Source organism: Seriola dumerili, unplaced genomic scaffold, assembly GCF_002260705.1.
Source record: "Seriola dumerili isolate Sdu_G_001 unplaced genomic scaffold, Sdu_1.0 BDQW01004516.1, whole genome shotgun sequence".
NCBI classification, from domain to species: domain Eukaryota; kingdom Metazoa; phylum Chordata; class Actinopteri; order Carangiformes; family Carangidae; genus Seriola; species Seriola dumerili.
The window spans coordinates 1-21,829 of record NW_019178771.1 but is presented as its reverse complement, the minus strand read 5'-3'; the positions used below and the strand labels follow the sequence as shown (position 1 = coordinate 21,829).

The window sequence follows — 21,829 nt, the reverse complement described above, 5'->3', positions numbered from 1 at the left end:
CTCAATATTGTTTTGTGCTGCTTTAACATTTAATTTTCCCTTCTAGGGAATAATAAAGTGTGGTTGTAATTAGGCTTGAATTTTTGATATATATTTTATACAGAATTGTATAAATAGTTAAATTCTCAGTGTTAACTCCATTTAATCCTAGTTTGCAAATTCATAACAGTCAAGTGAAACAACATGAACAGGAACTGCACGAGCACACATGCATTTTCAATTTTTATTCATTATCATCACACACCCATAGATGCAAATATACTAATACTGCCCCAATAAGTTACATTTAAATAAAAGACAGTATTAAGTTACTTTCTCCCATGTAATACAATGACAAACCTATAAGGTTACAAACATGATGCTTCAAACTTTAAAATACCTGATAAATGGCTTCTGCATACAGTGCAATGAAGTTATTCAAGCTGTTGTTTGCATTAAAAGCTTTTTCTCAAACTATAATTGGAAAGCAACGGCACACTGACTACACTATTGCAAAAATATGAACTACAAAAGATTCAGCTCTAGCAGCATAAGGAAATATTAGCTAATGGGCAAAGGGAAAAAATGTCCCTTTAACATTATCCAAACATACAACTGCCAAATACAAAGACTTGGTTGAAAAACATCTGTGTGGTAAAAGCCCCCAACACAGTTTTCACCAATAATCCTTCATCCTTTCAACTGAATATAGCAATTACTTCCTTCATTCAATGTTCTTCTGAATTAAGAGCTTCAAAATGAAACAGAAGCCTTGCCACCGTGTTACCTAGTTCATCCTACAGCTCTTACAGAGCAAAACAATAATATAATTCGCCTAAAACTGATTTTTATTTTTTGATGGAATATGCTTATGACACCCTCTTGAGAAGATAAATGAAAAGATGAACATTTTACTATTCAACCAATAGAATTCATGTAACATGTCTTCAAACAATTTTCTTTAACAAGATTACTACTGTAAATATTACAGGATTAATGTCTCCTATTGCATCCAGAAGAATTGATACCTGCCATTCTATAGAAAAATAAAATCACTGTACATCCAGCTTATGGCTGGAGTGAGAGGTCTGGCATGAAAACGAGACTACAATATCCACACACACAGCGGGAGGATTTTATGATTTATCGACATTAACGGAACATGTCCATGCAACACACACTCACCCACACTTTCCCACATGCACAACTGCCACACACGTGAATAGTCTTTCTCTCTGGAAACTTCTCCAGAGGCTAGTAACATACACAGTAAATACAGCAGGAATCATGAGCATGGGCTGGAGGGATATTTTAGTAAGGGGAAGTTAAGGTTTGCATCATTAAGACTTTTTCATTTCATTTCCCAAAAACATATTTTACTGAAATGTACTGTTATATTATTAAATGCCACTTGGGCAGCAGGGTTCTCTAAGTCAATTTGAGCCTCCACTTAACAAGTTGTGAATAATGACAGAAACATGTTTAAAAATCACACCCAACCATTTATCCTGTTTGCACAAATGTAACAACAATAACAAGGATGAAGAAGTACTGAGGTACTGGAAATGCCATTGAGGGTGGCCGACTTAGATATTTGCAACAAGCTTGGAGTGGAGTCAGTCGGCTACTTTGAATTAAAAGCAGCCAAATGAAGTGGTCTGGGCATCTGATCAGGATGCCTCCTGGACAACACTCTGTGAAGGGTTTTCCAGAAGACCCCACTTAGAGGAAGCAACAGTCAGAACACACTGGAGGGGGATTAATAGCCTGGGAACACCAAAGCACATGGTTGGGTCAAGGGTGCCAGTACAAGTCTGCTTATCCTGAAACTGAACTGAAACTGTAATAGATGCAGAACATCAGGGCTTCGCCACGGATCCAGGACAAAAGACTTGGAGTGTACTTATCCTCTGCCTCACGTTCCCTGATGTTAAAGGAATAGTTTGCCATTTTGAAAAATGCTTGCCAAGAGTTCCATGAGAAGATTGATGCCTCTCTCATTTCTGTCTGGTAAAAATGAAACTGGGGCCAGGAGATGGTTAGCTTAGCTTAGCATAATGAATCTACAGGTAACCCTGTCCACAGGCAACAAAATTCACCTACTAGCTCTTATAAAGCTCACAAATCTGTACAAAGAGAAGTAGCTTGTTGTTTTTACACTTTTGTGTTGTGTTACAAACTAAACAAACAAGATATAATGTGTTGACTGTTGAGCTTCACAAGGTGGATAGGTGGATTTTGTGACTTTCTACTGTACAGATATGAGTTGCATTAATCATCTCCTTTAACTCTAACTTTAACTCTAACTTTAAAGCTACGGGCACTTCCCAAAATGCCAAACTATTCTTTTAAATCAATTTTTCCATTACTTTTCAGTTTATTGTCAGAGCCTCTAGGATAATGGATGGAATTGAGATGGCTGGAGTGGAAATGGGATCCATATCAGACAGCTGCTGTATGTGCATACAAACAGCCAAGTTTAACAGCAAGGAAAAGGGGGAGGGTGGAGTAAAGCCTCTAGATTTTTTTCAGAGCAGAGCTTTTCATATCAACCAGCAAACACTTGCGGTTGCAGTGGTGGGGGCAATAGCTCATTCTCAACATTATCAGAGTCTATTGCTGATGGTGCTGCAGATGTCCCACTAGCTGTGGTTGCGGTAGGGTTTTGTGTCTCTGGCGGAAAGCTCTCCAGGACGCTCTGCACCTTCTGTTCCACTTCGTCTGTCCAGTCGATGAGGTCGCTCTCCAGTTGACGAGCCTTCTCCATTACGCGCTCCTGTCTTTCCCCGAGCCCTGTGAGCATGTCCAGCCTTTTGTGGACCTGACTGAGAGCTGCGCTGCCTGGGGAGCAGGAGGAAGCTCCACTGGCCTGTGGCCAGTGGGGGGACGCCTGGCCCGACATGTAGAGCTCAAACTCCTCAGAGCTCAGGTTCAGAGACTGACCGTCCAACTTCTCAATGAAGGCCACTGCACAGCACTGGGGAGAGGGGATGTGGAGGGTCATTAAATGAAAATTCGTCTGTGGCATCAGATTCACTTAGACTGCAGTGGTAAACATGATGAATTAAACAAAAACATGAAAATAAAAGCATAAAGCATAAAAAGGTGTTGACCAATCAGAAGACAGGTGACACCAGAAGAACAGCAGAACAACTAACTGCAATGTTTTTAAGACTTTTAAAAATTAACTTTAATGTAAAATATTACTGAGGCACCAAAACCAAACTGTTATGTTGGTGACCGACTGGGAACCTTTATTGCAGAGGAGTAGAACATCTGTCTCCCCTCATTTCCTGTCATCTCTGTTATATCTCTCTAATAAAGACATAAAATGCCAAAATAAAATAGCATTTAACTGTGTTCAAGAGGACTTAAAGCCTTGAATGTTTTGGAGATTTTAAGAATTTTCAACTGACTGACTCACCAGGAGGTAATTTGAGACCAAGGGTTGTAGTTGACTTTTTTAACTGTAACTTCTTTTTCTCGATCTGTAATTTCCTACTTTGCTACCACAGTACACAGTGGAGCAACACATAAGCTGCAAGACTTGTTTCATAAAATTTTTACATGTTTTGTGGCTGGCTACATTGCATCATGGTCTATTGGGACAACTGTCTGATTTGTAACTCAGCTGCCTCTAACATGAATTTTTGTATGAGAAAGATTTCAAGATGAGCTGAACTGATACCAGCATCTGACATCTATTGTTTATGTTATATATACTCAGATGCATTTTTATCAGGTACACTGAAATAAAACTACTACAGACTAATACAACAGTCCTGCAACTTTTTGATCACTTCAGTAGGTGTTATTTGTGGTGCTATTAAGCTGTACTGCATAACACAGAGTATGTTATAGTGTTTGTTATTCATCTTACCCTCATTGATACAAATGAGATGAAAAAAAACTAATAGAAAGACCTGTTTTGGAGATATATATATACACTAATAAACCAGATAAATACAAGCAGGTACTCATCTCCTCACCAAATTAGTGAAGTAGTAACCATCCTCTCCAGTCATGAGTCTGCTGGGGTTACAGAAGCGGGTGATGTACTGGATGTTGGATTGCAGTCGCGGGGGGTTTGCTTTCAACACAATGTAGATGAGCGTGGGAAGGAAGTCATCTGCTGACGCAGCTTCTTTCTTGCTGACTTTGATTGCGTTGAAGATGTGCTTGCTGCAACGAGTGATACATGCCAGCTTGTCCTTCGGCACACGCTTCGAATCCATTTCAATCACATCTGGTATGATACAGAAATTTGAGGAGATAAAGTGTTCAGCTGAAAATCCTACTAGATCTCTACCACTAAGATAATTAGGTGATGTCCTACCATGGACTTCTGGAATAAACCTGAAGAGACTTACCTGTGATGGCTTTGACTACACTGTCAGAAACCTCGGGGATCTCCTCATCTACAGGAACACATAGCATCTCTATGGTGACCCAGTGCAAGGCTCTGAAACAGAATACGGTAACAATTTCAATTTACCGTAAGTAACTCTCAGATATAATAATTTTACCTGCAATTGTGTTTTCTTGTGCTCAGAGAAAATGCAGAGAAAGTAATGACAACTTGCATATAAAATATAAGCATTATTACAACTGCAAACCTGATTCTCTTCTGAATGGCCAGGTCTTTCTTCTCATCATCTGTGGTCTCAGGACAGAAGACTTCCTTGTAGAGACGAGTCATCATGTACTTCTCTACTTCATCCATAACGCTTTCTACATGATCTGACGAACCTAATAAGAACAAAAAACAAAAAACAATAATATATAGGACAAAGACATTATTCATTGTATCTTCATGACATTCACTGTTTATGGCTAATTAATCCTGAGTGTTAAGCAAGACGAATCAGCTATAAACTGTTAAAAAGAGTTAAGCAGTACCTTTGAACTGGGTCTGGAGGCGTTCTGAGAGGTTCTGGTAGAAGTCTTGCACACACTCTGACAGCTCATCAGCACCCATGTCCTGTATGAAGGGAACGGAAATAAACATTTAATCTCAGATTACATTTGATTTCATTTTTTTTTAAATTACAATGTTACAGGGACAGTTATCAAAATTTTTGGTTTTGATATCGATCGTGTTATCTGTTTAAATGTAGCAATTACTAAGCAATTTTAAATTCACAAATAGTTAACGTCAAAAAAACTACAAAAAATAAATGCTGCTGTTAAGCACTATTGCTTAATTTTTTTGCATTTGAAGTGAAGCAATTTAAGCTAATTTCATTCTGTAACTGGGACACTGGAAAGAGATAAGTGTTCAGTTGATAAGGTGGTAATGAAACAGTGTTATAGACAGCACACTGAAATTAAAACTATCAGTGTTGCTATCACTACTGTCAGCATAGGTAAAAATGAAATGGGTCCTATAAGCTTATTTCACCCAAAACACAGAAAAACATAATTAGTAACACACTTAAACCCCTTTTACATTGGGCAAAAAACCTTCTCACACCCACTAACGGCTGGCTTTTGTCGTAAATGTGAAAAGGTTCAATCGGTATTCACTCTTGGGTCAAATGACAGTGCAGTAGTCAAGGGTATTTATTGGCTCCAGCTCCAATTGGGACTGACAAGACACCCAGCTGAACATGCCAATTTTTGCCACTTTTCCGAGTTGTGACGTCTTTCAGAGTACAGTGTAAACACACCTGTCACCTGCCCAGCGCAGTGATGTTAAATCAGAAACACTGTGGCTACACCTTCCACTGAGAGTGAGCTGCACTCTGGGCTGCAAGAGTGAGCACAGCCCCAAAATAAATTTTAAATACACACAATCACCTACCAAAGCGTACCACATGGAGACTCCAACACTTACAGGAGCACCAACATGGGGATGCAACTGATCCATTTTACCAGTCTGCATGGCAGCTAGCAGCTCACTCTTTGAATCTGTAAGATATTTTCACTCCTGTGTCTGTGTGTATGCTCTGTAACTGCATGTGATATTGCTGCTCCCTGCAGTCATGTGTCTGTGTCCTCTCAGTCCCAAAAGAAAGGCAAACTTGTCTGGCAGTGTGAAAGGAGTCAATCGCCTCTTTCTATACTCACTCGCTTATAGACCATGCTTTCAGTGAAAGCCCGGCACTGTTTGAAGATCTCCCTGCCAGACTTCAGAGGCTTGAGAAAATCAATGAACTCTCGCGTTGCATGGTCGCTGTCCACGCAGGACTGCCGGCTTGAGGAGGAGCTTGGGCTTGGGCTGGACTGTGTATCAAAAGGAGCACCATCTGGTGGGGAAGACATTTAATGTTATTTCAATCAAAGCTGGAAACACAAACATTTTTTTATTGTGCTATGTGCTGCAGTGTGTGAAGGCATCAAGCTATAAATCGAGGGAAGTGGTTGAACTGAAAAGACAAACAGATCATTGAACTTGAGATTGGGAGACCACGGTCTGGTTTTGTTTCTTAATGTTTCAGTAAAACAGGTCCCCAAAACTGGTTCCATAAAAAATGAGGAACGACTTATACTATGAGAGCAAGCTGACATTGAGTCAAATTAATAATGATTGACATATATGACACAGATATCTCTTAATTTCTCACCAGTAATGGGAACTTTAAACATCATAAAGAACAGATGTTTAATAACTACCATTCTAACATCTGCATATATACTATACCTTTTTTTGGTGGTGTTTTTGTGGAAGGAATAAAAAACTTAGTGACTGTGTTAACTTTGCTGGACTTTTCCTTAGTTTTTCTTTCTTCAAACTTGCTGAAGGGTGTGATGGTAGGCTGTGATTGGGCCTTCTGATGTCTGCTTGCATATGCTTCCTCTTCCTCTCTCTGTAGCCTGGGAGGGAAAAGACAATACAGGTGTAATAGTTGTCAGATGGACAGATGAACACATTTTCGAATGATTGTACACAGGACACAAGAAAGAGAGACAGACAGACCTCTCAGCAAGTGCCCAGTCTTCTTGAATCTGTTTTTGCTTTTCTCGCTGATTTTCCTCTCGCCAGCACTTCGAGCACAGGCCCTGCCAAGCAGTGTTTCCATAAAAACCACATCCTTTCTTGCAAAGCAGCTCTGATTGGTCCAGATGGATCCCACGCCGCTGGCTCATCATTTTTCACCAAAGTCAGGAGGACTGCTGGGGGGGGACCAGAAGACCGAAACCTTTAAAAAACAAAGCCGTGAGTACGAACTGCAAATCAAGGACATAAACCGTGCATTGTCGTGCGTACAAAAAAAAGAAAACAAATCCCAGTGCTCATTATTACATTGAATCCATGCAAGATTGCTGACAAGTTTCTGCAGCGTTAACTTGTGACTGAGCTCCAAGTCCAAATCTCACTACACAACATTGATCAGACTAACCAGCTAATTGGGGTAAAACAGTAGTTTAAAACAGCAATTTAATGTAGACCGATCTAAAGAGTTGAATCAAGTCCTTGTCTGCTCTGGTTGGATTTATTTTTCGGAAGTTAATAAATTACATCAGGTGAAAGGAAAGAATATCAACTGGTTAGCTTTAGCTAGCTGATAGCCAGTGGCTGACTCTCACAGACGTCAACTGACAGAGCATTAACGCTAACTTTGAAACTTAGTATCTTTTCATAACAGCTTTGTGCCTTGGTTACAAGTACGTACTATCATTTCTGAAACATGGTTAAATTGTTTTTGTCACACCTAAAAACGCGAAATCAATAAGCTAATCTACAGCTAGCTACCAGTATTTACCTTAGCTATTTACAAAGACAAGCTAGGTAACGAGCTAAATTAACACCACGTTAATGAAGATACTCTGGGTTATGGATTTTGTGTCAACATACAGTCTTATTCGCAGTGCCAAAGCTATCGAGTAACGTTATCGTCGCTCCTGCTCCAGTGTACTATTAGTGGATGTTTACATTAGCCAGGCAGCTAGCTTTATCCCCAGCCATTTTGTCTGTCAGTTGTTTCTTCTTCGCTGATGTGTTTTCTTTTCTGGTATGCTATACATCAGGTGAAATGGTCTAGCGCCGACTAGTGTTGTCAAATTGTACCTGTCTCATGTTGTGCATGGTGAAGAAATGAGGCAGTGCAGCTCTTTGACTCCACCCCGTCTCTTGCCAACATCTGGAACTGGTGTTGCCAGATCGGGCGCTTTTCCGTTTTTTTCAAAAAATCAGGTTATAGCCTACTCTGGAGGTTTTCTCCGGAAGTTTTCAAACTGTAAGGGAGGCCCAGAGGGAGAGAAGTGGGGTGAAGATACTGTGAACTGAAAAGGACAGGTGCATGCAGGTGATCCATAAACAAAAGGAAGTTATGTAGTTTGGCTGCTTATCATCACCATAAACAGCTGCAGTAGCAGCAGTGGCAGTTATATGCGCAGGTCATAGAGGAGATTTTGGCTAAAACTATTAGTCAGAGTCATAACTCAAATTTGAACACCTAAACATGATACACATACTTTTAGATTTGTGTGATTTACACTTTCCGAGGATATCATTAATAGGTACATCGTCCATCGCAAATCCACATCAATGAACCCACTCAAATGAAAGTGGAAGGCGCTCCTTACAACAGTAGTACTTGCCTAAGAATGATGGGGTTTGTAAGTTTTCTTCAGTATAAAAGTTATTAATTGATACTTCTCAGTACATTCACGGGTACTTTGCAAACATTGAACTGCTAATAGAGATTTAGTTGTATTTAATTTTCCAAAATATAAACAAATAAATAAAAATGAATCAATTTATAGCCCACACCATGACTCACTGAATCCAGGGCAAATTATATCTTGTAAAAGATTATATCTGTTCATGTAGGTGATGTAAGTGAAGACTTTTAAAAACCATTTAAGCATACTGATATTTAAGATCATAATATATAGGATGGACTAAATAAAAATTAAACATTGGGCTGGTTATGCTCTGTTTGGGCTACCATGTCAGCCAAATCTGGTAACACAGGAACCAGGTTTTCATGTTATTGAAAACCTATGTTCAAAACAATTTACTTTAAAGTTAGTTGATGTGAACACAGGGTTTATGAGCAATGGTAGGTAAGAGGGTTGTTTTCTAAAAAAAGAAAATACTTTTCAAGCTGGCATAAAGGCAATTTATAGGTGTTTTGTTTTTTGTTTTTTAAGCTACATAACAGTAACGGAAACAATCTATCCAGAATATAAAATGACAATTCTTCTGGGGACCCATCTTAGTCCAGACCTCATTGAAGGAACGCAATCTGATTGTTAAGCATTCTGTTGAGGTCTGGATGAAGGTCCATATTTTGTAGAAGACTTCACAAACAGCATTATGCTTCGCTTTGGCTCATGCCAGAAGTACGAGTAGGGAAGCGGAGTGTTGGAAGCGATGGCTGGATAACAGAATACACACAATAGCCTAAGTTAAGCTACTATGCAAATTGAGCTTTTACACAACAACACAAATTATTAATTTATTAATTTAACTATATGTTTATCATTGAGGTTTGTAGTGGTGTTAGACTAAACTGCATTATATCTAACATGTTGCCCACCCTTTTTACAAGCAGAATATTAGATACACATTTCAAAATAATAAACACACACCTCTTAACAAAAACTGAGCATTATCTTTAAAAACGTCAAATTTGTGGCATCTCTTTTGTAATGTATTTCTTTAAATACTATAGGCTTGGGAGTGTATTTTCAATTCATGTTAAGAACCTTAAATCATGTTAAAAAGTGAAGTGAAAGAGTGTACTTTATTCATTTATTTGTCTTTTTTTTTTTTGACTCCATAATGGTTCCTCTAGGTAGGGGATTACCATGCTGTGGAGTGAGTTTGTGAACAGGGTGTCAAATCCTGTGATTATGCAGCTGCTGGATGACCTCGTGAGTGATGCTGTCTTGAATGATCAACAGAGAGAGTCAATACTTGAAGAGAACCCTACCAGAGCCGGTAAGGCACGCTGCCTCATTGACACAGTGAGGAGGAAGGGCGATGACACCAGCAGGAGGATGATTGCTCCCCTTCACAGAATAGATCCTATTCTTCACTCAGAACTGGGCCTGGGCCTTCTTTAACCAGGTGAGCTGGGATACTTAGTGCTGACAAACTAATGTTGTACTTCAAGTGTCAGTGAAAAGAACTGTGCATGTGCCTGCAGTTGGAAGAACTTGTTTAAAGGATAATTCTGGCATTACTTGATGTTTTACTTTATGTCAACAAATTCTATGAAAATACCAAAAATGAGCAAAGACCCAATGAAGACATAAATCTTTAAAAGTGTTCATTAATATCTTAAAACAGCTGGGCACTGTGGTTGTTTTGCAAAGTTACTCACAAGAGTAAATGCATTTTGTAAGGGACTATTTTCAGCTGTGGATTAATACACAGTTAATATTTACAGCACAATGTATGCAGGATTGACTCTAAGTAAACTACAGTGCCCATGTTCATTGTGATGAAAAACAAAAAAACAAAACAACCCGGTGCAGCATTATTGCTCACTGATGTGTGTTAAATTGTGTTTGAAAAACAATGGAACAGAGGAATAACAGGCAACACCTGATGGCAGTGATGTTGTTTTATTGTTTCCACAGTGTCTCAAGAGGAGCAGAAGTGGTCATTCACATTCATCTCCACTGCCGAGGCATTGTGGACAGAGAAGAATGAATGAAGAGTCACAACATTCAGCATCATGCAATTTTTAAAGCTGTTTTAGTTTACTGAGGTGTTCAGAATTCATTGCCAGATTGATTCTGACTATATAAGGTAAAAAAGTCTAGTTTTACTACCAAAGTACCATTAAGTTGGGTCTTGTCCTTGCACAAGTTGCATTCATATTCATATTCAAAATCTATACATATATAGTAATGCGCAGTATATACGAATGTATTCTGCACATGTTGGACTGGGCTCAATACATTTTCATTATTCAATATTCTTTCACATATAAAACTTTCTTGCAGCTTTAAACACTATAAATAAACAACCTATATGCTGTAGTAGGATACATTGTATCTGTTTATTCATATCGACAAGGAAACCACATGTAACAGGATTGAATGGTATTTTTCAGGGGGTAGTCAAGTTAAAAAATGTAAAACTATTTTGTGACAAATCTGATTGCCATGTAGTTCTTCCGAAACAAAAAGTACTGATTTATCTTTGTTGGTGGAGAGATACTGTATCTAGATAATGATGAAGTAAAGTATCTTAAAGTGTAATTACAACCACTTCCAGGGAGCCATACTAATTATATTTGCATAATGGTTTGTGAATGATGAATTACAATCCATTTGCAATAAAATAATTCTGTAATTTGTTTTCATTAATAAATTGTCTAAGAAAAATATAAATGTGTGCTTCATTGGCTTATACATTTTCATTTGGTGGTATCACTATGAAACTCTCCCGTTGATTATGCTGCGAAAAAGTTAGAGGAAGTTATTTATCATTTACACACAGAGGGTTTTAAAGCATGTATGGTTTCCTTAGATGGTTTCCATCTATTGTTGACCTGTCCACCTAGAGTGACCTGTTCATGCCCCCATAACAGAGGTGATTCACCTGATGCTTTTGATCCTGTATACTTTGTTTGGCCTCATGGTTTATTTTGCTTGTTTGTTATATTCAGTCAACTGGGTCAGTAGATTTTTGGTTGTTTAGTAGTTCAGTTGTTTATTTGCTTGTGATTATTTGTTTTGCATCAGCTTTTCTTTTGTAGTGAAGCTCGGTGCTTTGAGGTTGGGAGGCTAGGCTTTCCTGGTGAGGTCCCCGTGCATGCATGTAAGAGCACTTGCACACGAGTGTCATTTGGATCATGTTTGCTTTGAGGTTTGTTGTGCTGCACCTGAGGTGGGTAAGTGGTGGCAACCCTGGGCACTCCTCAGTTAGTCTGCGTCTTCACATGTTATGTTGGACTGTCATTTTAGGTATTTTAGCATTTATAAACTTAAGATTTAAGGCCTCTTGTTAAAAGTCTATAGGCCTACATGTAATAAAATAGTTTTGTCCCTTTATTGATTGTTGTGATTTTCACTTGCCCTTTAATACATTTTCTTATTCAGCAGTTCCAGACCCTGCTATTTAATATTTTTGGTTCTAATAAGATATATGGTTTTCAAAAACACATCTCTGTCTTGTCAGTAACGAGGTGTGTCCTTGCATCCATTTTATAAACATCTGAGGTTTTAAGATGGTATATCCTGGGGTGTGATTATCCAGGTGGCCTTTTAGGCTCCCTTTACCTAATGACAACTGTAATGTCTGTCGTTTAGTGTTTGTTCAAAATGAGGTAAACCATTAATACAGATCAAAGTGAGCAGGTCAGACCATAAAGATTTTTTAGACAGAATCTGATTTCCTCTGACTGAAAACCATACATTTTGTTGAAAACACATCATACTGATGGTCTAATAGTCAAATAGTTCGTGGAGGTGAAGCAGGAAAACCATGGGCGTAGCTGGCATGAGGCTTCTTCTCTACAGGAATGGAATAGTCAGGATCCTTAATTTCTCTCAATTTTCCTCAACCTGTCTTCACCTCACATCCCTTGCCTCACTTCCTTTGCTTTCCTCATCACTGATAGGCTCTTGTTCTGACCATTACCACTCCTCGTTTTTGAGTTCACTTAGTTACTCTTAATATAACATAAAAGCTTCACTCATTCATTCTTTTTCACCTTTGCATGGGATGGCATTTCTGGTTATAGAAGTTTATGTTAGTCTTTAGTTCTTATACTATGTCCATGTTAGTCTATAACTGATAACTTTATCCTTATTTCTTTAAGGACATATGAGACTAAGTTGATTTATTGTGTTAATCTTTAATCTCCATTTGCCCATGTGGGTTCTTCCTTCATGTTTAGAAATGCAATTCTTTTGAGATTTGAAAATAAACATTTAGTCAGAGGATTAAAGTTTCATGGCTTTGTTTTCCATGCATTCTGATATAATAATCTGATATAATACAGTTCAACAACACCACAAACCTCATCCTCTCAATTGATCATACAGTTGAAACACCTCTCTAAAACAGTTTCAATAAAAACATTATAATCGTTACTGCAGGACTGTTGTATTAGACTGCATTAGTTTTAATTAGGTGTTAAAGTGTTGCTGAAATCACAGATTGTTTTACCAATTTTTCTTGTTTTCAACTTGTAAACATTTAAACATCTTTTCATCACTGTCCTGATGAGTGAAAACAATGTATGTCCTAAATTGATGTTCTTTTGTAGGTTTAAAATGAGTAAACCAAATAAAACATTAAAAAAACAGTTGTATAATATGAAAAATGCATTGTCATGAAGCTGAAACTGTTTTTCTTAGCTTGTAAAAACTTGATGTTATGTAGCAGGCGCGAAGGTTTGGTCTCAACATTGGTAGGGACACAACAACCCAGCCACTCGTCCAAAACAAAGAGATTGGCTTTTGAATGCCATCTACCAAATGGTTTATTAACATACAATATCTGAATTTACATTCAGGAATATATGTACACATGAAGTAAAATCATATATATTTAAAGTATAGCCTATATATGTAAAAATTACATATGAAACTGCTAAGGAAAAGTAAGGGAAAAAAAAACAACACCAAAAGAACGTCAAAGTATAGTAAGGCATAAAAACACGAAAAAGGTCACAGCATAGTAGGCATTAGTCATCAATTAATCACACAGAAAAGTCCCAACAGGGATTTGAACCAAGAATCATGGTACTGCAAGGCCACGTAATTTACCATTGTACTTCAGTACCTCCCTATAATAAGAGGCATATCATAGTTAGAGATAAAAACGTCCTATTATAGTAAGGCATAAACAACATCAAAAAACGTTTTAGTATATCAAGATATAAAAACGACACAATATAGTAAGGCACAAAATGTCAAAAAACTTTATAATATAGTAAGGCATACAAACGGCAAAAAACATTAAAGTGTAGTGAGGCAAAAAAACCCATCAAAACATGTAACAGTATAGTATGGCATAAAAACGTCATAGTATAGTAAAGCATAAAAATGTCAAAAAATATCATAGTATTTTAAGGAATAAAAATGCCAAATAAGTTCTTGTATACTAAGGCATCAAAACAGCATTGCATAATATGGCAAAAAAACCCATCAAAAAAATGTCATAATATAGCAAAGCGAAAAAACATAAAAAAAAAATCATAGTATAGATAAGCAAAAAAATATCATATAGTATAGTAAGGCATAAAAAAAACACCATGAGAACGTTATAATATAGTTAGGCATGAAAAGGTCATAATATAGTCAGGCATGAATACATGAGAAAAAGTCATAGTATAGTAAAGCATAAAAATGTCATACTTTACTAAAGCATAAATATGTCAAAAAACGTTATAGAATAACTTTATAGTAGTAAGGTATGTAAACGTCATAGGCATAAAAATGTATAAAAGCATCTTAGTTTTGTAAAACATGAACACATCACTGTATAGTATGGCTGGTAAGATGCTGGGTTTGAACCCACAATGTTCTCACTGTGAAACTTCAATCCTAACCATTGTACCACCATGGAAACCTTGCAAGTACAAATACTATAGTAGGCCATAAAAAGACTATAGTATAGACAGGTATAAAACCATAATAGTATACTTATATATAAAATGTCAAAAAAACGTCATGGTATAGTAAGGTGTAAAAATGTCAAAAAACGTCATAGTATAGTAAGGCATAAAAATGTCATATTATAGTAAGGCATAAAATTGTCAAAAAACGTCATAGTATAGTGAGGCATAAAAATGATAAAAAACATCATAGCATAGTAAGGCATAAAAACATCATAGTATAGCAAAGCATAAAAAATGTCATAGTATAGTATGGCAAAAAAAAACATCAAAAAATGTCATAGTATCGTAAGACATAAAAACATCAATAAAATTCACAGTACATTGAGGCATTCAAATATCTAAAAACATCATAGTATAGTAAGGCATAAAAATGTGAGAAAAATGTTAAAGAAGTAAGGTATGAAAACATCACAGGCATAAAAATGGTTAAAAGAATCTTAGTTTTGTAAGGCATAAAGACATCACAGTATAGTATGGATGGTAAGATGCTGGGTTGGAACCCACAACCTTCTCACTGAGAGACTACCATCCTAGCCATTGTACCACAATGGAAACCTTGCAAGTACAGACAATATAGTAGGTAATAAAGGACTATAGTATAAACAGGTATAAAACCATCATAGTATACTTATGTATAAAATGTGAAAAAATGTCATGGTATAGTAAAGCATAAAAATGTCAAAAAATGTCATAGTATAGTAAGGCATAAAAAATGTCAAAGTATAGTTAGGCATAAAAACATCAAAGAACGTCATAGTATAGTAAGGCATAAAAATGTCATAGTATAGTGAGGCATAAAAATGTTAAAAAAAACGTCATAGCATAATAAGGCATAAAAACATCAAAAAAGGTCATAGTATAGTAAAGCATAAAAAATGTCATAGTATAGTGAGGCATAAAAACATCAAAAAACGTCATAGTATAGTAAAGCATGAAAAATGTCATAGTATAGTATGGCAAAACAATAAAACATAAAAAACATCGTTGTACAGTAACGCATAAAAATGTCAAAAAGTATCATAGTATAGTAAGGCATAAAAATGTCATAGCATAACAAGGCATAAAAACATAAAAAAACATCATAGCATTGTAAAACACAAAAATGTTATAGTATAGTAAGACATAAAAATGTCATAGCATAGTGAGGCCTAAAAACATCAAAAAACATCATTGTCATGTCCATGAAGAGACGTTAAGTTATGTTTAGTTTTGTCTGTCTCGTGACTTCTTATTTTATTTTGAAAACCTAACTCTTCTCTCGTTTCAGGTAACTTCCTCCTTCCCTTGTGTGTTTCCCACTGGTCTGATTGTCTGCCCCGCCCTGATTGTTTCCACCTGTTTCCAATTACCTTGTGGGTGTGTATAGTCTGCGTTTCCCTTTGTCCTGTGCCAGTTCGTCTTGTCTTGTCGCCGGAGAACCATGCCAGCCACGTTATCCCATGCCAGGTTTTGAATTCAATGTTGCGTTTTGCCAGTCTTGCTGTACATTATTTTGATACTTTGTCTTTTCCTGTGTCCTGAATTTTTTGTTGGTTTTCCTCGAAAGAACGGTTTTCATTTGGATATTTTGAATATATATTCCTCTGTTAGAGTGATTTTCCTTTGCTACTTTGTTATTAAAATATTGTTGATTGGTACTTTGTCTTGGAGTCGTGCATTAGGGTTCAAGTCTTAGTTCAGTTGTGACAGTCATAGTATAGTAAAGCATAAAAAATGTCATAGTATAGTATGGCAAAAAAACATCAAAAAATGTCATAGTATAGTAAGGCATGAAAATGTCATAGTTTAGTATGGCAAAACAATAAAACATCAAAAACATCATTGTATAGTAACGCATAAAAAGATCAAAAAACATCCTGGTATAGTAAGGCATAAAAAATGTCTTAGTATAGTATGTAAAAAAAAAACATCAAAAAATTTCATATTATAGTAAGGCATAAAAAATGTCTTGGTATATTATGTAAAAAAAAAAACATCAAAAAATGCCTTAGTATAGTAAGGCATACAAACATAAAAAAACATCATAGCATTGTAAAACATAAAAATGTCACAAAAACATTGTTGTGTAGTAACGCATAAAAATGTCAAAAAGTATAGGCATAAAAATTTCATAGCATAATAAGGCATAAAAACATAAAAAAAACATCATAGCATTGTAAAACATAAAAATGTCATAGTATAGTGTGGCAAAAAAAACATCAAAAAACATCATGAGGCATAACATGCCATATTCATGCCAGGCATAAAAACATCAAAAAACGTCATAGTATAGAAAGGCATAAAAACATCAATAAATGTCATAGCATAATAAGAAATAAAAACATGAAAAAACATCATAGCATTGTAAAACATAAAAATGTCATAGTATAGTATGGCATAAAAAACATCAAAAAACTTCATGGTAAAGCAAGGAATAAAAATGTCAAAAAATGTCATGTTATAGTGGGGCACAAAAACATCATAGTATAGTTGATCATAAAAAATGTCATAGTATAATATGGAAAAAAAACATCAATAAACATCATAGTATAGTAAGGCATAAAAACATCAATAAACGTCATAGTATAGTAAGGCATGAAATTATCATAGTATAGTAAGGCATAAAAATGTCATAGCATAATAAAGCATAAAAACATTAAAAAAAAAAATCATAGCATTGTTAAACATAAAAATGTCAGAGTATAGTATGGAAAAAAACATCGAAAAATGTCATAGTATAGTAAGGCATAAAAACATGAATAAACGTCATAGTATAGTAAGGCATAAAAATATCATATCATAGGGAGGCATAAAAACATCAAAAAACTTCATAGTATAGTAAAGCATGAAAAATTTCATTATAGTATGGCAAAACAATAAAACATCAAAAACATCGTTGTACAGTAACACATAAAGAAAGTCAAAGAGTATCATAGTATAGTAAGGCATAAAAATGTCATAGCATAACAAGGCATAAAAACATAAAATAACATCAGAGCATTGTAAAACAGAAAAATGTTATAGTATAGTATGGCAAAAAAAACGTCAAAAAACGCCATAGTATAGTAAGGCACAAAAACCTCATAGTATAGTGAATCATAAAAAATGTCATAGTATAGTATGGAAAAAAAGCATCAAAAATTGTCATAGTATAGTAAGGCATAAAAACATCAAAAAATGTCATAGTATAGTAAGGCAGAAAAATGTCATAGCATAGTGAGGTATAAAAACATCAAAAAATGTCATAGTATACTAAGGCATGAAATTGTCATAGTATAGTAAGGCATAAAAATGTCATAGCATAGTGAGGCATTAACACATCAAAAAACGTCAGAGTATTGTAAAGCATAAAAAATGTCATAGTATAGTATGGCAAAAAAACATAAAAAAACCTCATGGTATAGTGAGGAATAAAAATATCAATAAACGTCATAGTATAGTAAAGCATATACAATGTCATAGTATAATATGGAAAAAAAACAAAAAAAATGTCATAGTATAGCGAGGCATAAAAATGTCAAAAAACGTCATAGTATAGTAAGGCACAAAAATGTCATAGTATAGTAAGGCATAAAAATGTTAAAAAAATGTCATAGCATAGTTAGGCATAAAAACATCAAAAAACGACATAGTATAGTAAAGCATTAAAAATGTCATAGTATAGTACGGCAAAAACAAACATAAAAAAACGTCATGGTATAGTGAGTAAAAAAAATATCAAAAAACGTCATAATATAGTAAGGCATAAAAAATGTCATAGTATAGTATGAAAAAAAAAACATCGAAAAATGTCATAGTATAGTAAGGCATAAAAATATCAATAAACATCATAGTGTAGTAAAGCATAAAAAATGTCATAGTATAGTATGAAAAAAAAAGATCAAAAAACGTCATAGTATAGTAAGGAATAAAAATGTCATAGCATAGAGAGGCATAAAAACATCAAAAAACGTCATAGTATAGTAAAGCATAAAAAATGTCATAGTATAGTATGGCAAAAAAAAACAAAAAAAAACATCATGGTATAGCGAGGCATAAAAATGTCAAAAAACGTCATAGTATAGTGAGGCACAAAAATGTCAAAGTGTAGTAAGGCATAAAAAATGTCATAGTATAGTATGGACAAAAAAAGGCATAGCATAGTAAGGCATAAAAACATCAAAAAACGTCATAGTTTAGTAAAGCATAAAAAATGTCAAAAAACGTCATAGGATATTAAGGCATAAAAACAGCATAGTATAATGAGTCAAAAAATGGCACAAAACAACATAGTATGGAAGGCACAAAATGTCATAAAAATGTCATAGTATAATAGGGCAAAAAATGTAAAAAAAACGTCATAGTATAGTATGGCATGAAACATAAAAAAATAACATCATTGTATATTAAGCCATAAAAGGTTATAAAAACGTCCTAGTATGGTAAGGCATCAAATGACATGGCATAGTAAGGCATAAAAATGTTAAAAAACGTAGCAGTCTAGTATGGCATAAAAATATCAAAAAACGTCATAGTATGGTAAGGCATCGAATGATATAGTATAGAAAGGCATAAAAATGTTAAAAAACGTAGCAGTATAGTATGGCATAAAAATATCAAAAAACGTCATAGTATAGTATGGCATAAAACGTCAAAAAAAACATATTAGTATATTAAGTCATAATAGGTTATAAAAACGTGATAGTATGGTAAGGCATCGAATGATATAGTATAGAAAGGCATAAAAATGTTAAAAAACGTAGCAGTATAGTATGGCATAAAAATATCAAAAAACGTCATAGTATAGTATGGCATAAAACGTAAAAAAAAATTTTTAGTATATTAAGCCATAATAGGTTATAAAAAATGTCATAGTATGGTAGGTCATCAAATGACATAGTATAGTAAGGCACAAAAATTCTAAAAAACTTCATAGTATAGTATGGCAGAAAAATGTCAAAAAACGTCATAGTATAGTATGGCAGAAAAATGTCAAAAAACGTCATAGTATAGTATGGCAGAAAAATGTCAAAAAACGTCATAGTATAGTATGGCAGAAAAATGTCAAAAAACGTCATAGTATAGTATGGCATAAAATGTCAAAAAAATATATTAGTATATTAAGCCATAAAAGTTTATAAAACCGTCATAGTATGGCAAGGCATGGAAAGATATAGTATAGTATGGCATAAAAATGTCAAAAAACTTCATAGTATAGTATGGCAGAAAAATGTCAAAAAACGTCATGGTTTAGTATGGCATAAAATGTCAAAAAAAACCATATTAGTATATTAAGCCATAATAGGTCATAGAAACGTCATAGTATGATAAGGCATCAAATGAAATAGTTTAGTAAGGCATAAAAATGCTAAAAAAACGTTGTAGAATAGTATGGCATAAACATGTCAAAAAACGTCATAGTATAGAATGGCATAAATTGTCTAAAAAAAACATATTAGTATATTAAGATATACAAGTTTATAAAAACGTGATCGTATGGTTAGGTATCAAATGACATAGTATAGTAAGGCATAAAAATTCTAAAGTACATCATAGTATAGCATGGCATAAAATGTCAAAAAAATATATTAGTATATTAAGCCATAGAAGGTTATAAAAACGTTATAGTATGGTTAGGTATCAAATGACATAGTANAAAAATGTCATAGTATGATAAGGCATCGAATGATATAGTATAGTAAGGCATAAAAATGTTAAAAAACGTTGCAGTATTGTATGGCATAAAAATGTTAAAAAATGTCATAGTATAGTATGGCATAAAATGTCAAAAAAAACATATTAGTATATTAAGCCATAGAAGGTTAAAAAACGTTATAGTATGGTTAGGTATCAAATGACATAGTATAGTAAGGCATAAAAATTCTAAAGTACATCATAGTATAGCATGGCATAAAACGTCAAAAAAAACATATTAGTATATTAAACCATAAAAGGTTATAAAAACGTGATAGTATGGTTAGGCATCAAATGACATAGTATAGTAAGGCATAAAAATGCTAAAAAAGGTTGTAATTTACTATAGTATAAAAATGTGAAAAAACGTAATAGTATAGTATGGCATAAATGGTCAAAAAAACATGTTAGTATATTAACCCATAAAAAGTTACAAAAACGTCATAGTATGGTAAGTCATCAAAGGACATAGTATAGTAAGGCACAAAAATGCTAAAAAACTTCATAGAATAGTATGGCAGAAAAATGTCAAAAAACGTCATGGTTTAGTATGGCATAAAATGTCAAAAAAACATATTAGTATATTAAGCCATAATAGGTTATAAAAACGTCATAGTATGATAAGGCATCGAATGATATAATATAGTAAGGCATAAAAATGTCAAAAAAACGTCATAGTATAGTATAGCATAAAATGTCAAAAAAAAACATACTAATATATTAAGTCATAATAGGTTATAAAAACGTCATAGTATGGTAAGGCATCGAATGATATAATATAGTAAGGCATAAAAATGCTAAAAAACGTCAAAGTATAGTATGGCATAAAAATGTCAAAAAACGTCATAGTATAGTATGGCATAAAACGTCAAAAAAACATGTTAGTATATTAACCCATAAAAAGTTATAAAAACGTAATAGTATGGTTAGGCATCAAATGACATAGTATAGTAAGGCATAAAATTGCTAAATGACATCATAGTATAGCATGGCATAAAATGTCAAAAAAATATATTCGTATATTAAGCCATAAAAGGTTATAAAAACGTCATAGTATGGTAAGGCATCAAATGACATGACATGGTAAGGCATAAAAATGCCAAATAAAAAGTCATAGTATAGTATGGCATAAAATGTAAAAAAAAACATATTAGTATATTAAGTCATAATAGGTTATAAAAACGTCATAGTATGGTAAGGCATCGAATGATATAATATAGTAAGTCATAAAAATGTCAAAAAAACGTCATAGTATAGTATAGCATAAAATGTCAAAAAAAAACATACTAATATATTAAGTCATAATAGGTTATAAAAACGTCATAGTATGGTAAGGCATCGAATGATATAATATAGTAAGTCATAAAAATGTCAAAAAAACGTCATAGTATAGTATGGCATAAAATGTCAAAAAAAACATATTAGTATATTAAGTCATAATAGGTTATAAAAACGTCATAGAATGGTAAGGCATCGAATGATATAATATAGTAAGTCATAAAAATGTCAAAAAAACGTCATAGTATAGTATTGCATAAAAATGTCAAAAAACGTCATAGTATAGTATTGCATAAAAATGTCAAAAAACGTCATCATATAGTATGGCATAAAACGTCAAAAAAAAGATATTAGTATAATAAGCCATGAAAGGTTATAAAAACGTC

The 21,829-nt window shown here is 34.3% G+C and overlaps 1 protein-coding gene across 4 annotated transcripts; it reads right to left on the bottom strand.

Moving 5' to 3' along the window:
- Window positions 1-209: 209 nt before the first annotated feature.
- Window positions 210-7,900, bottom strand: LOC111239812 (rab5 GDP/GTP exchange factor-like). 4 transcript variants are annotated; one of them, XM_022769728.1, is made up of 9 exons: window positions 7,778-7,899; window positions 6,899-7,121; window positions 6,623-6,795; window positions 6,049-6,227; window positions 4,879-4,960; window positions 4,596-4,728; window positions 4,350-4,441; window positions 3,969-4,225; window positions 210-2,956 (listed from the first exon to the last, which is right to left on the bottom strand). In XM_022769728.1, the coding sequence occupies exons 2-9, from the start codon at window positions 7,069-7,071 to the stop codon at window positions 2,528-2,530; spliced, it is 1,518 nt and encodes a 505-aa protein (XP_022625449.1). In that variant the 5' UTR covers window positions 7,072-7,121; window positions 7,778-7,899; the 3' UTR covers window positions 210-2,527. The 4 variants fall into 4 exon arrangements, with proteins under 4 accessions (XP_022625449.1, XP_022625452.1, XP_022625450.1 ...); XM_022769731.1 differs by having other exon boundaries at window positions 2,528-2,956; window positions 6,899-7,095; window positions 7,856-7,900; XM_022769729.1 differs by having other exon boundaries at window positions 2,528-2,956; window positions 6,899-7,095.
- Between the last annotated feature and the right edge of the window lie 13,929 nt (window positions 7,901-21,829).

Coding starts and splice junctions, on each gene's coding strand:
- LOC111239812 (XM_022769731.1), bottom strand. CDS start 7,071: ATGATGAGCCAGCGGCGTGGGATCCATCTGGACCAATCAGAGCTGCTT. Junction 4,226..4,349: donor TGTAGTCAAAGCCATCACAG/GTAAGTCTCTTC, acceptor GTATCATACCAG/ATGTGATTGAAATGGATTCG. Junction 2,957..3,968: donor GTTACTACTTCACTAATTTG/GTGAGGAGATGA, acceptor CCCTCTCCCCAG/TGCTGTGCAGTGGCCTTCAT.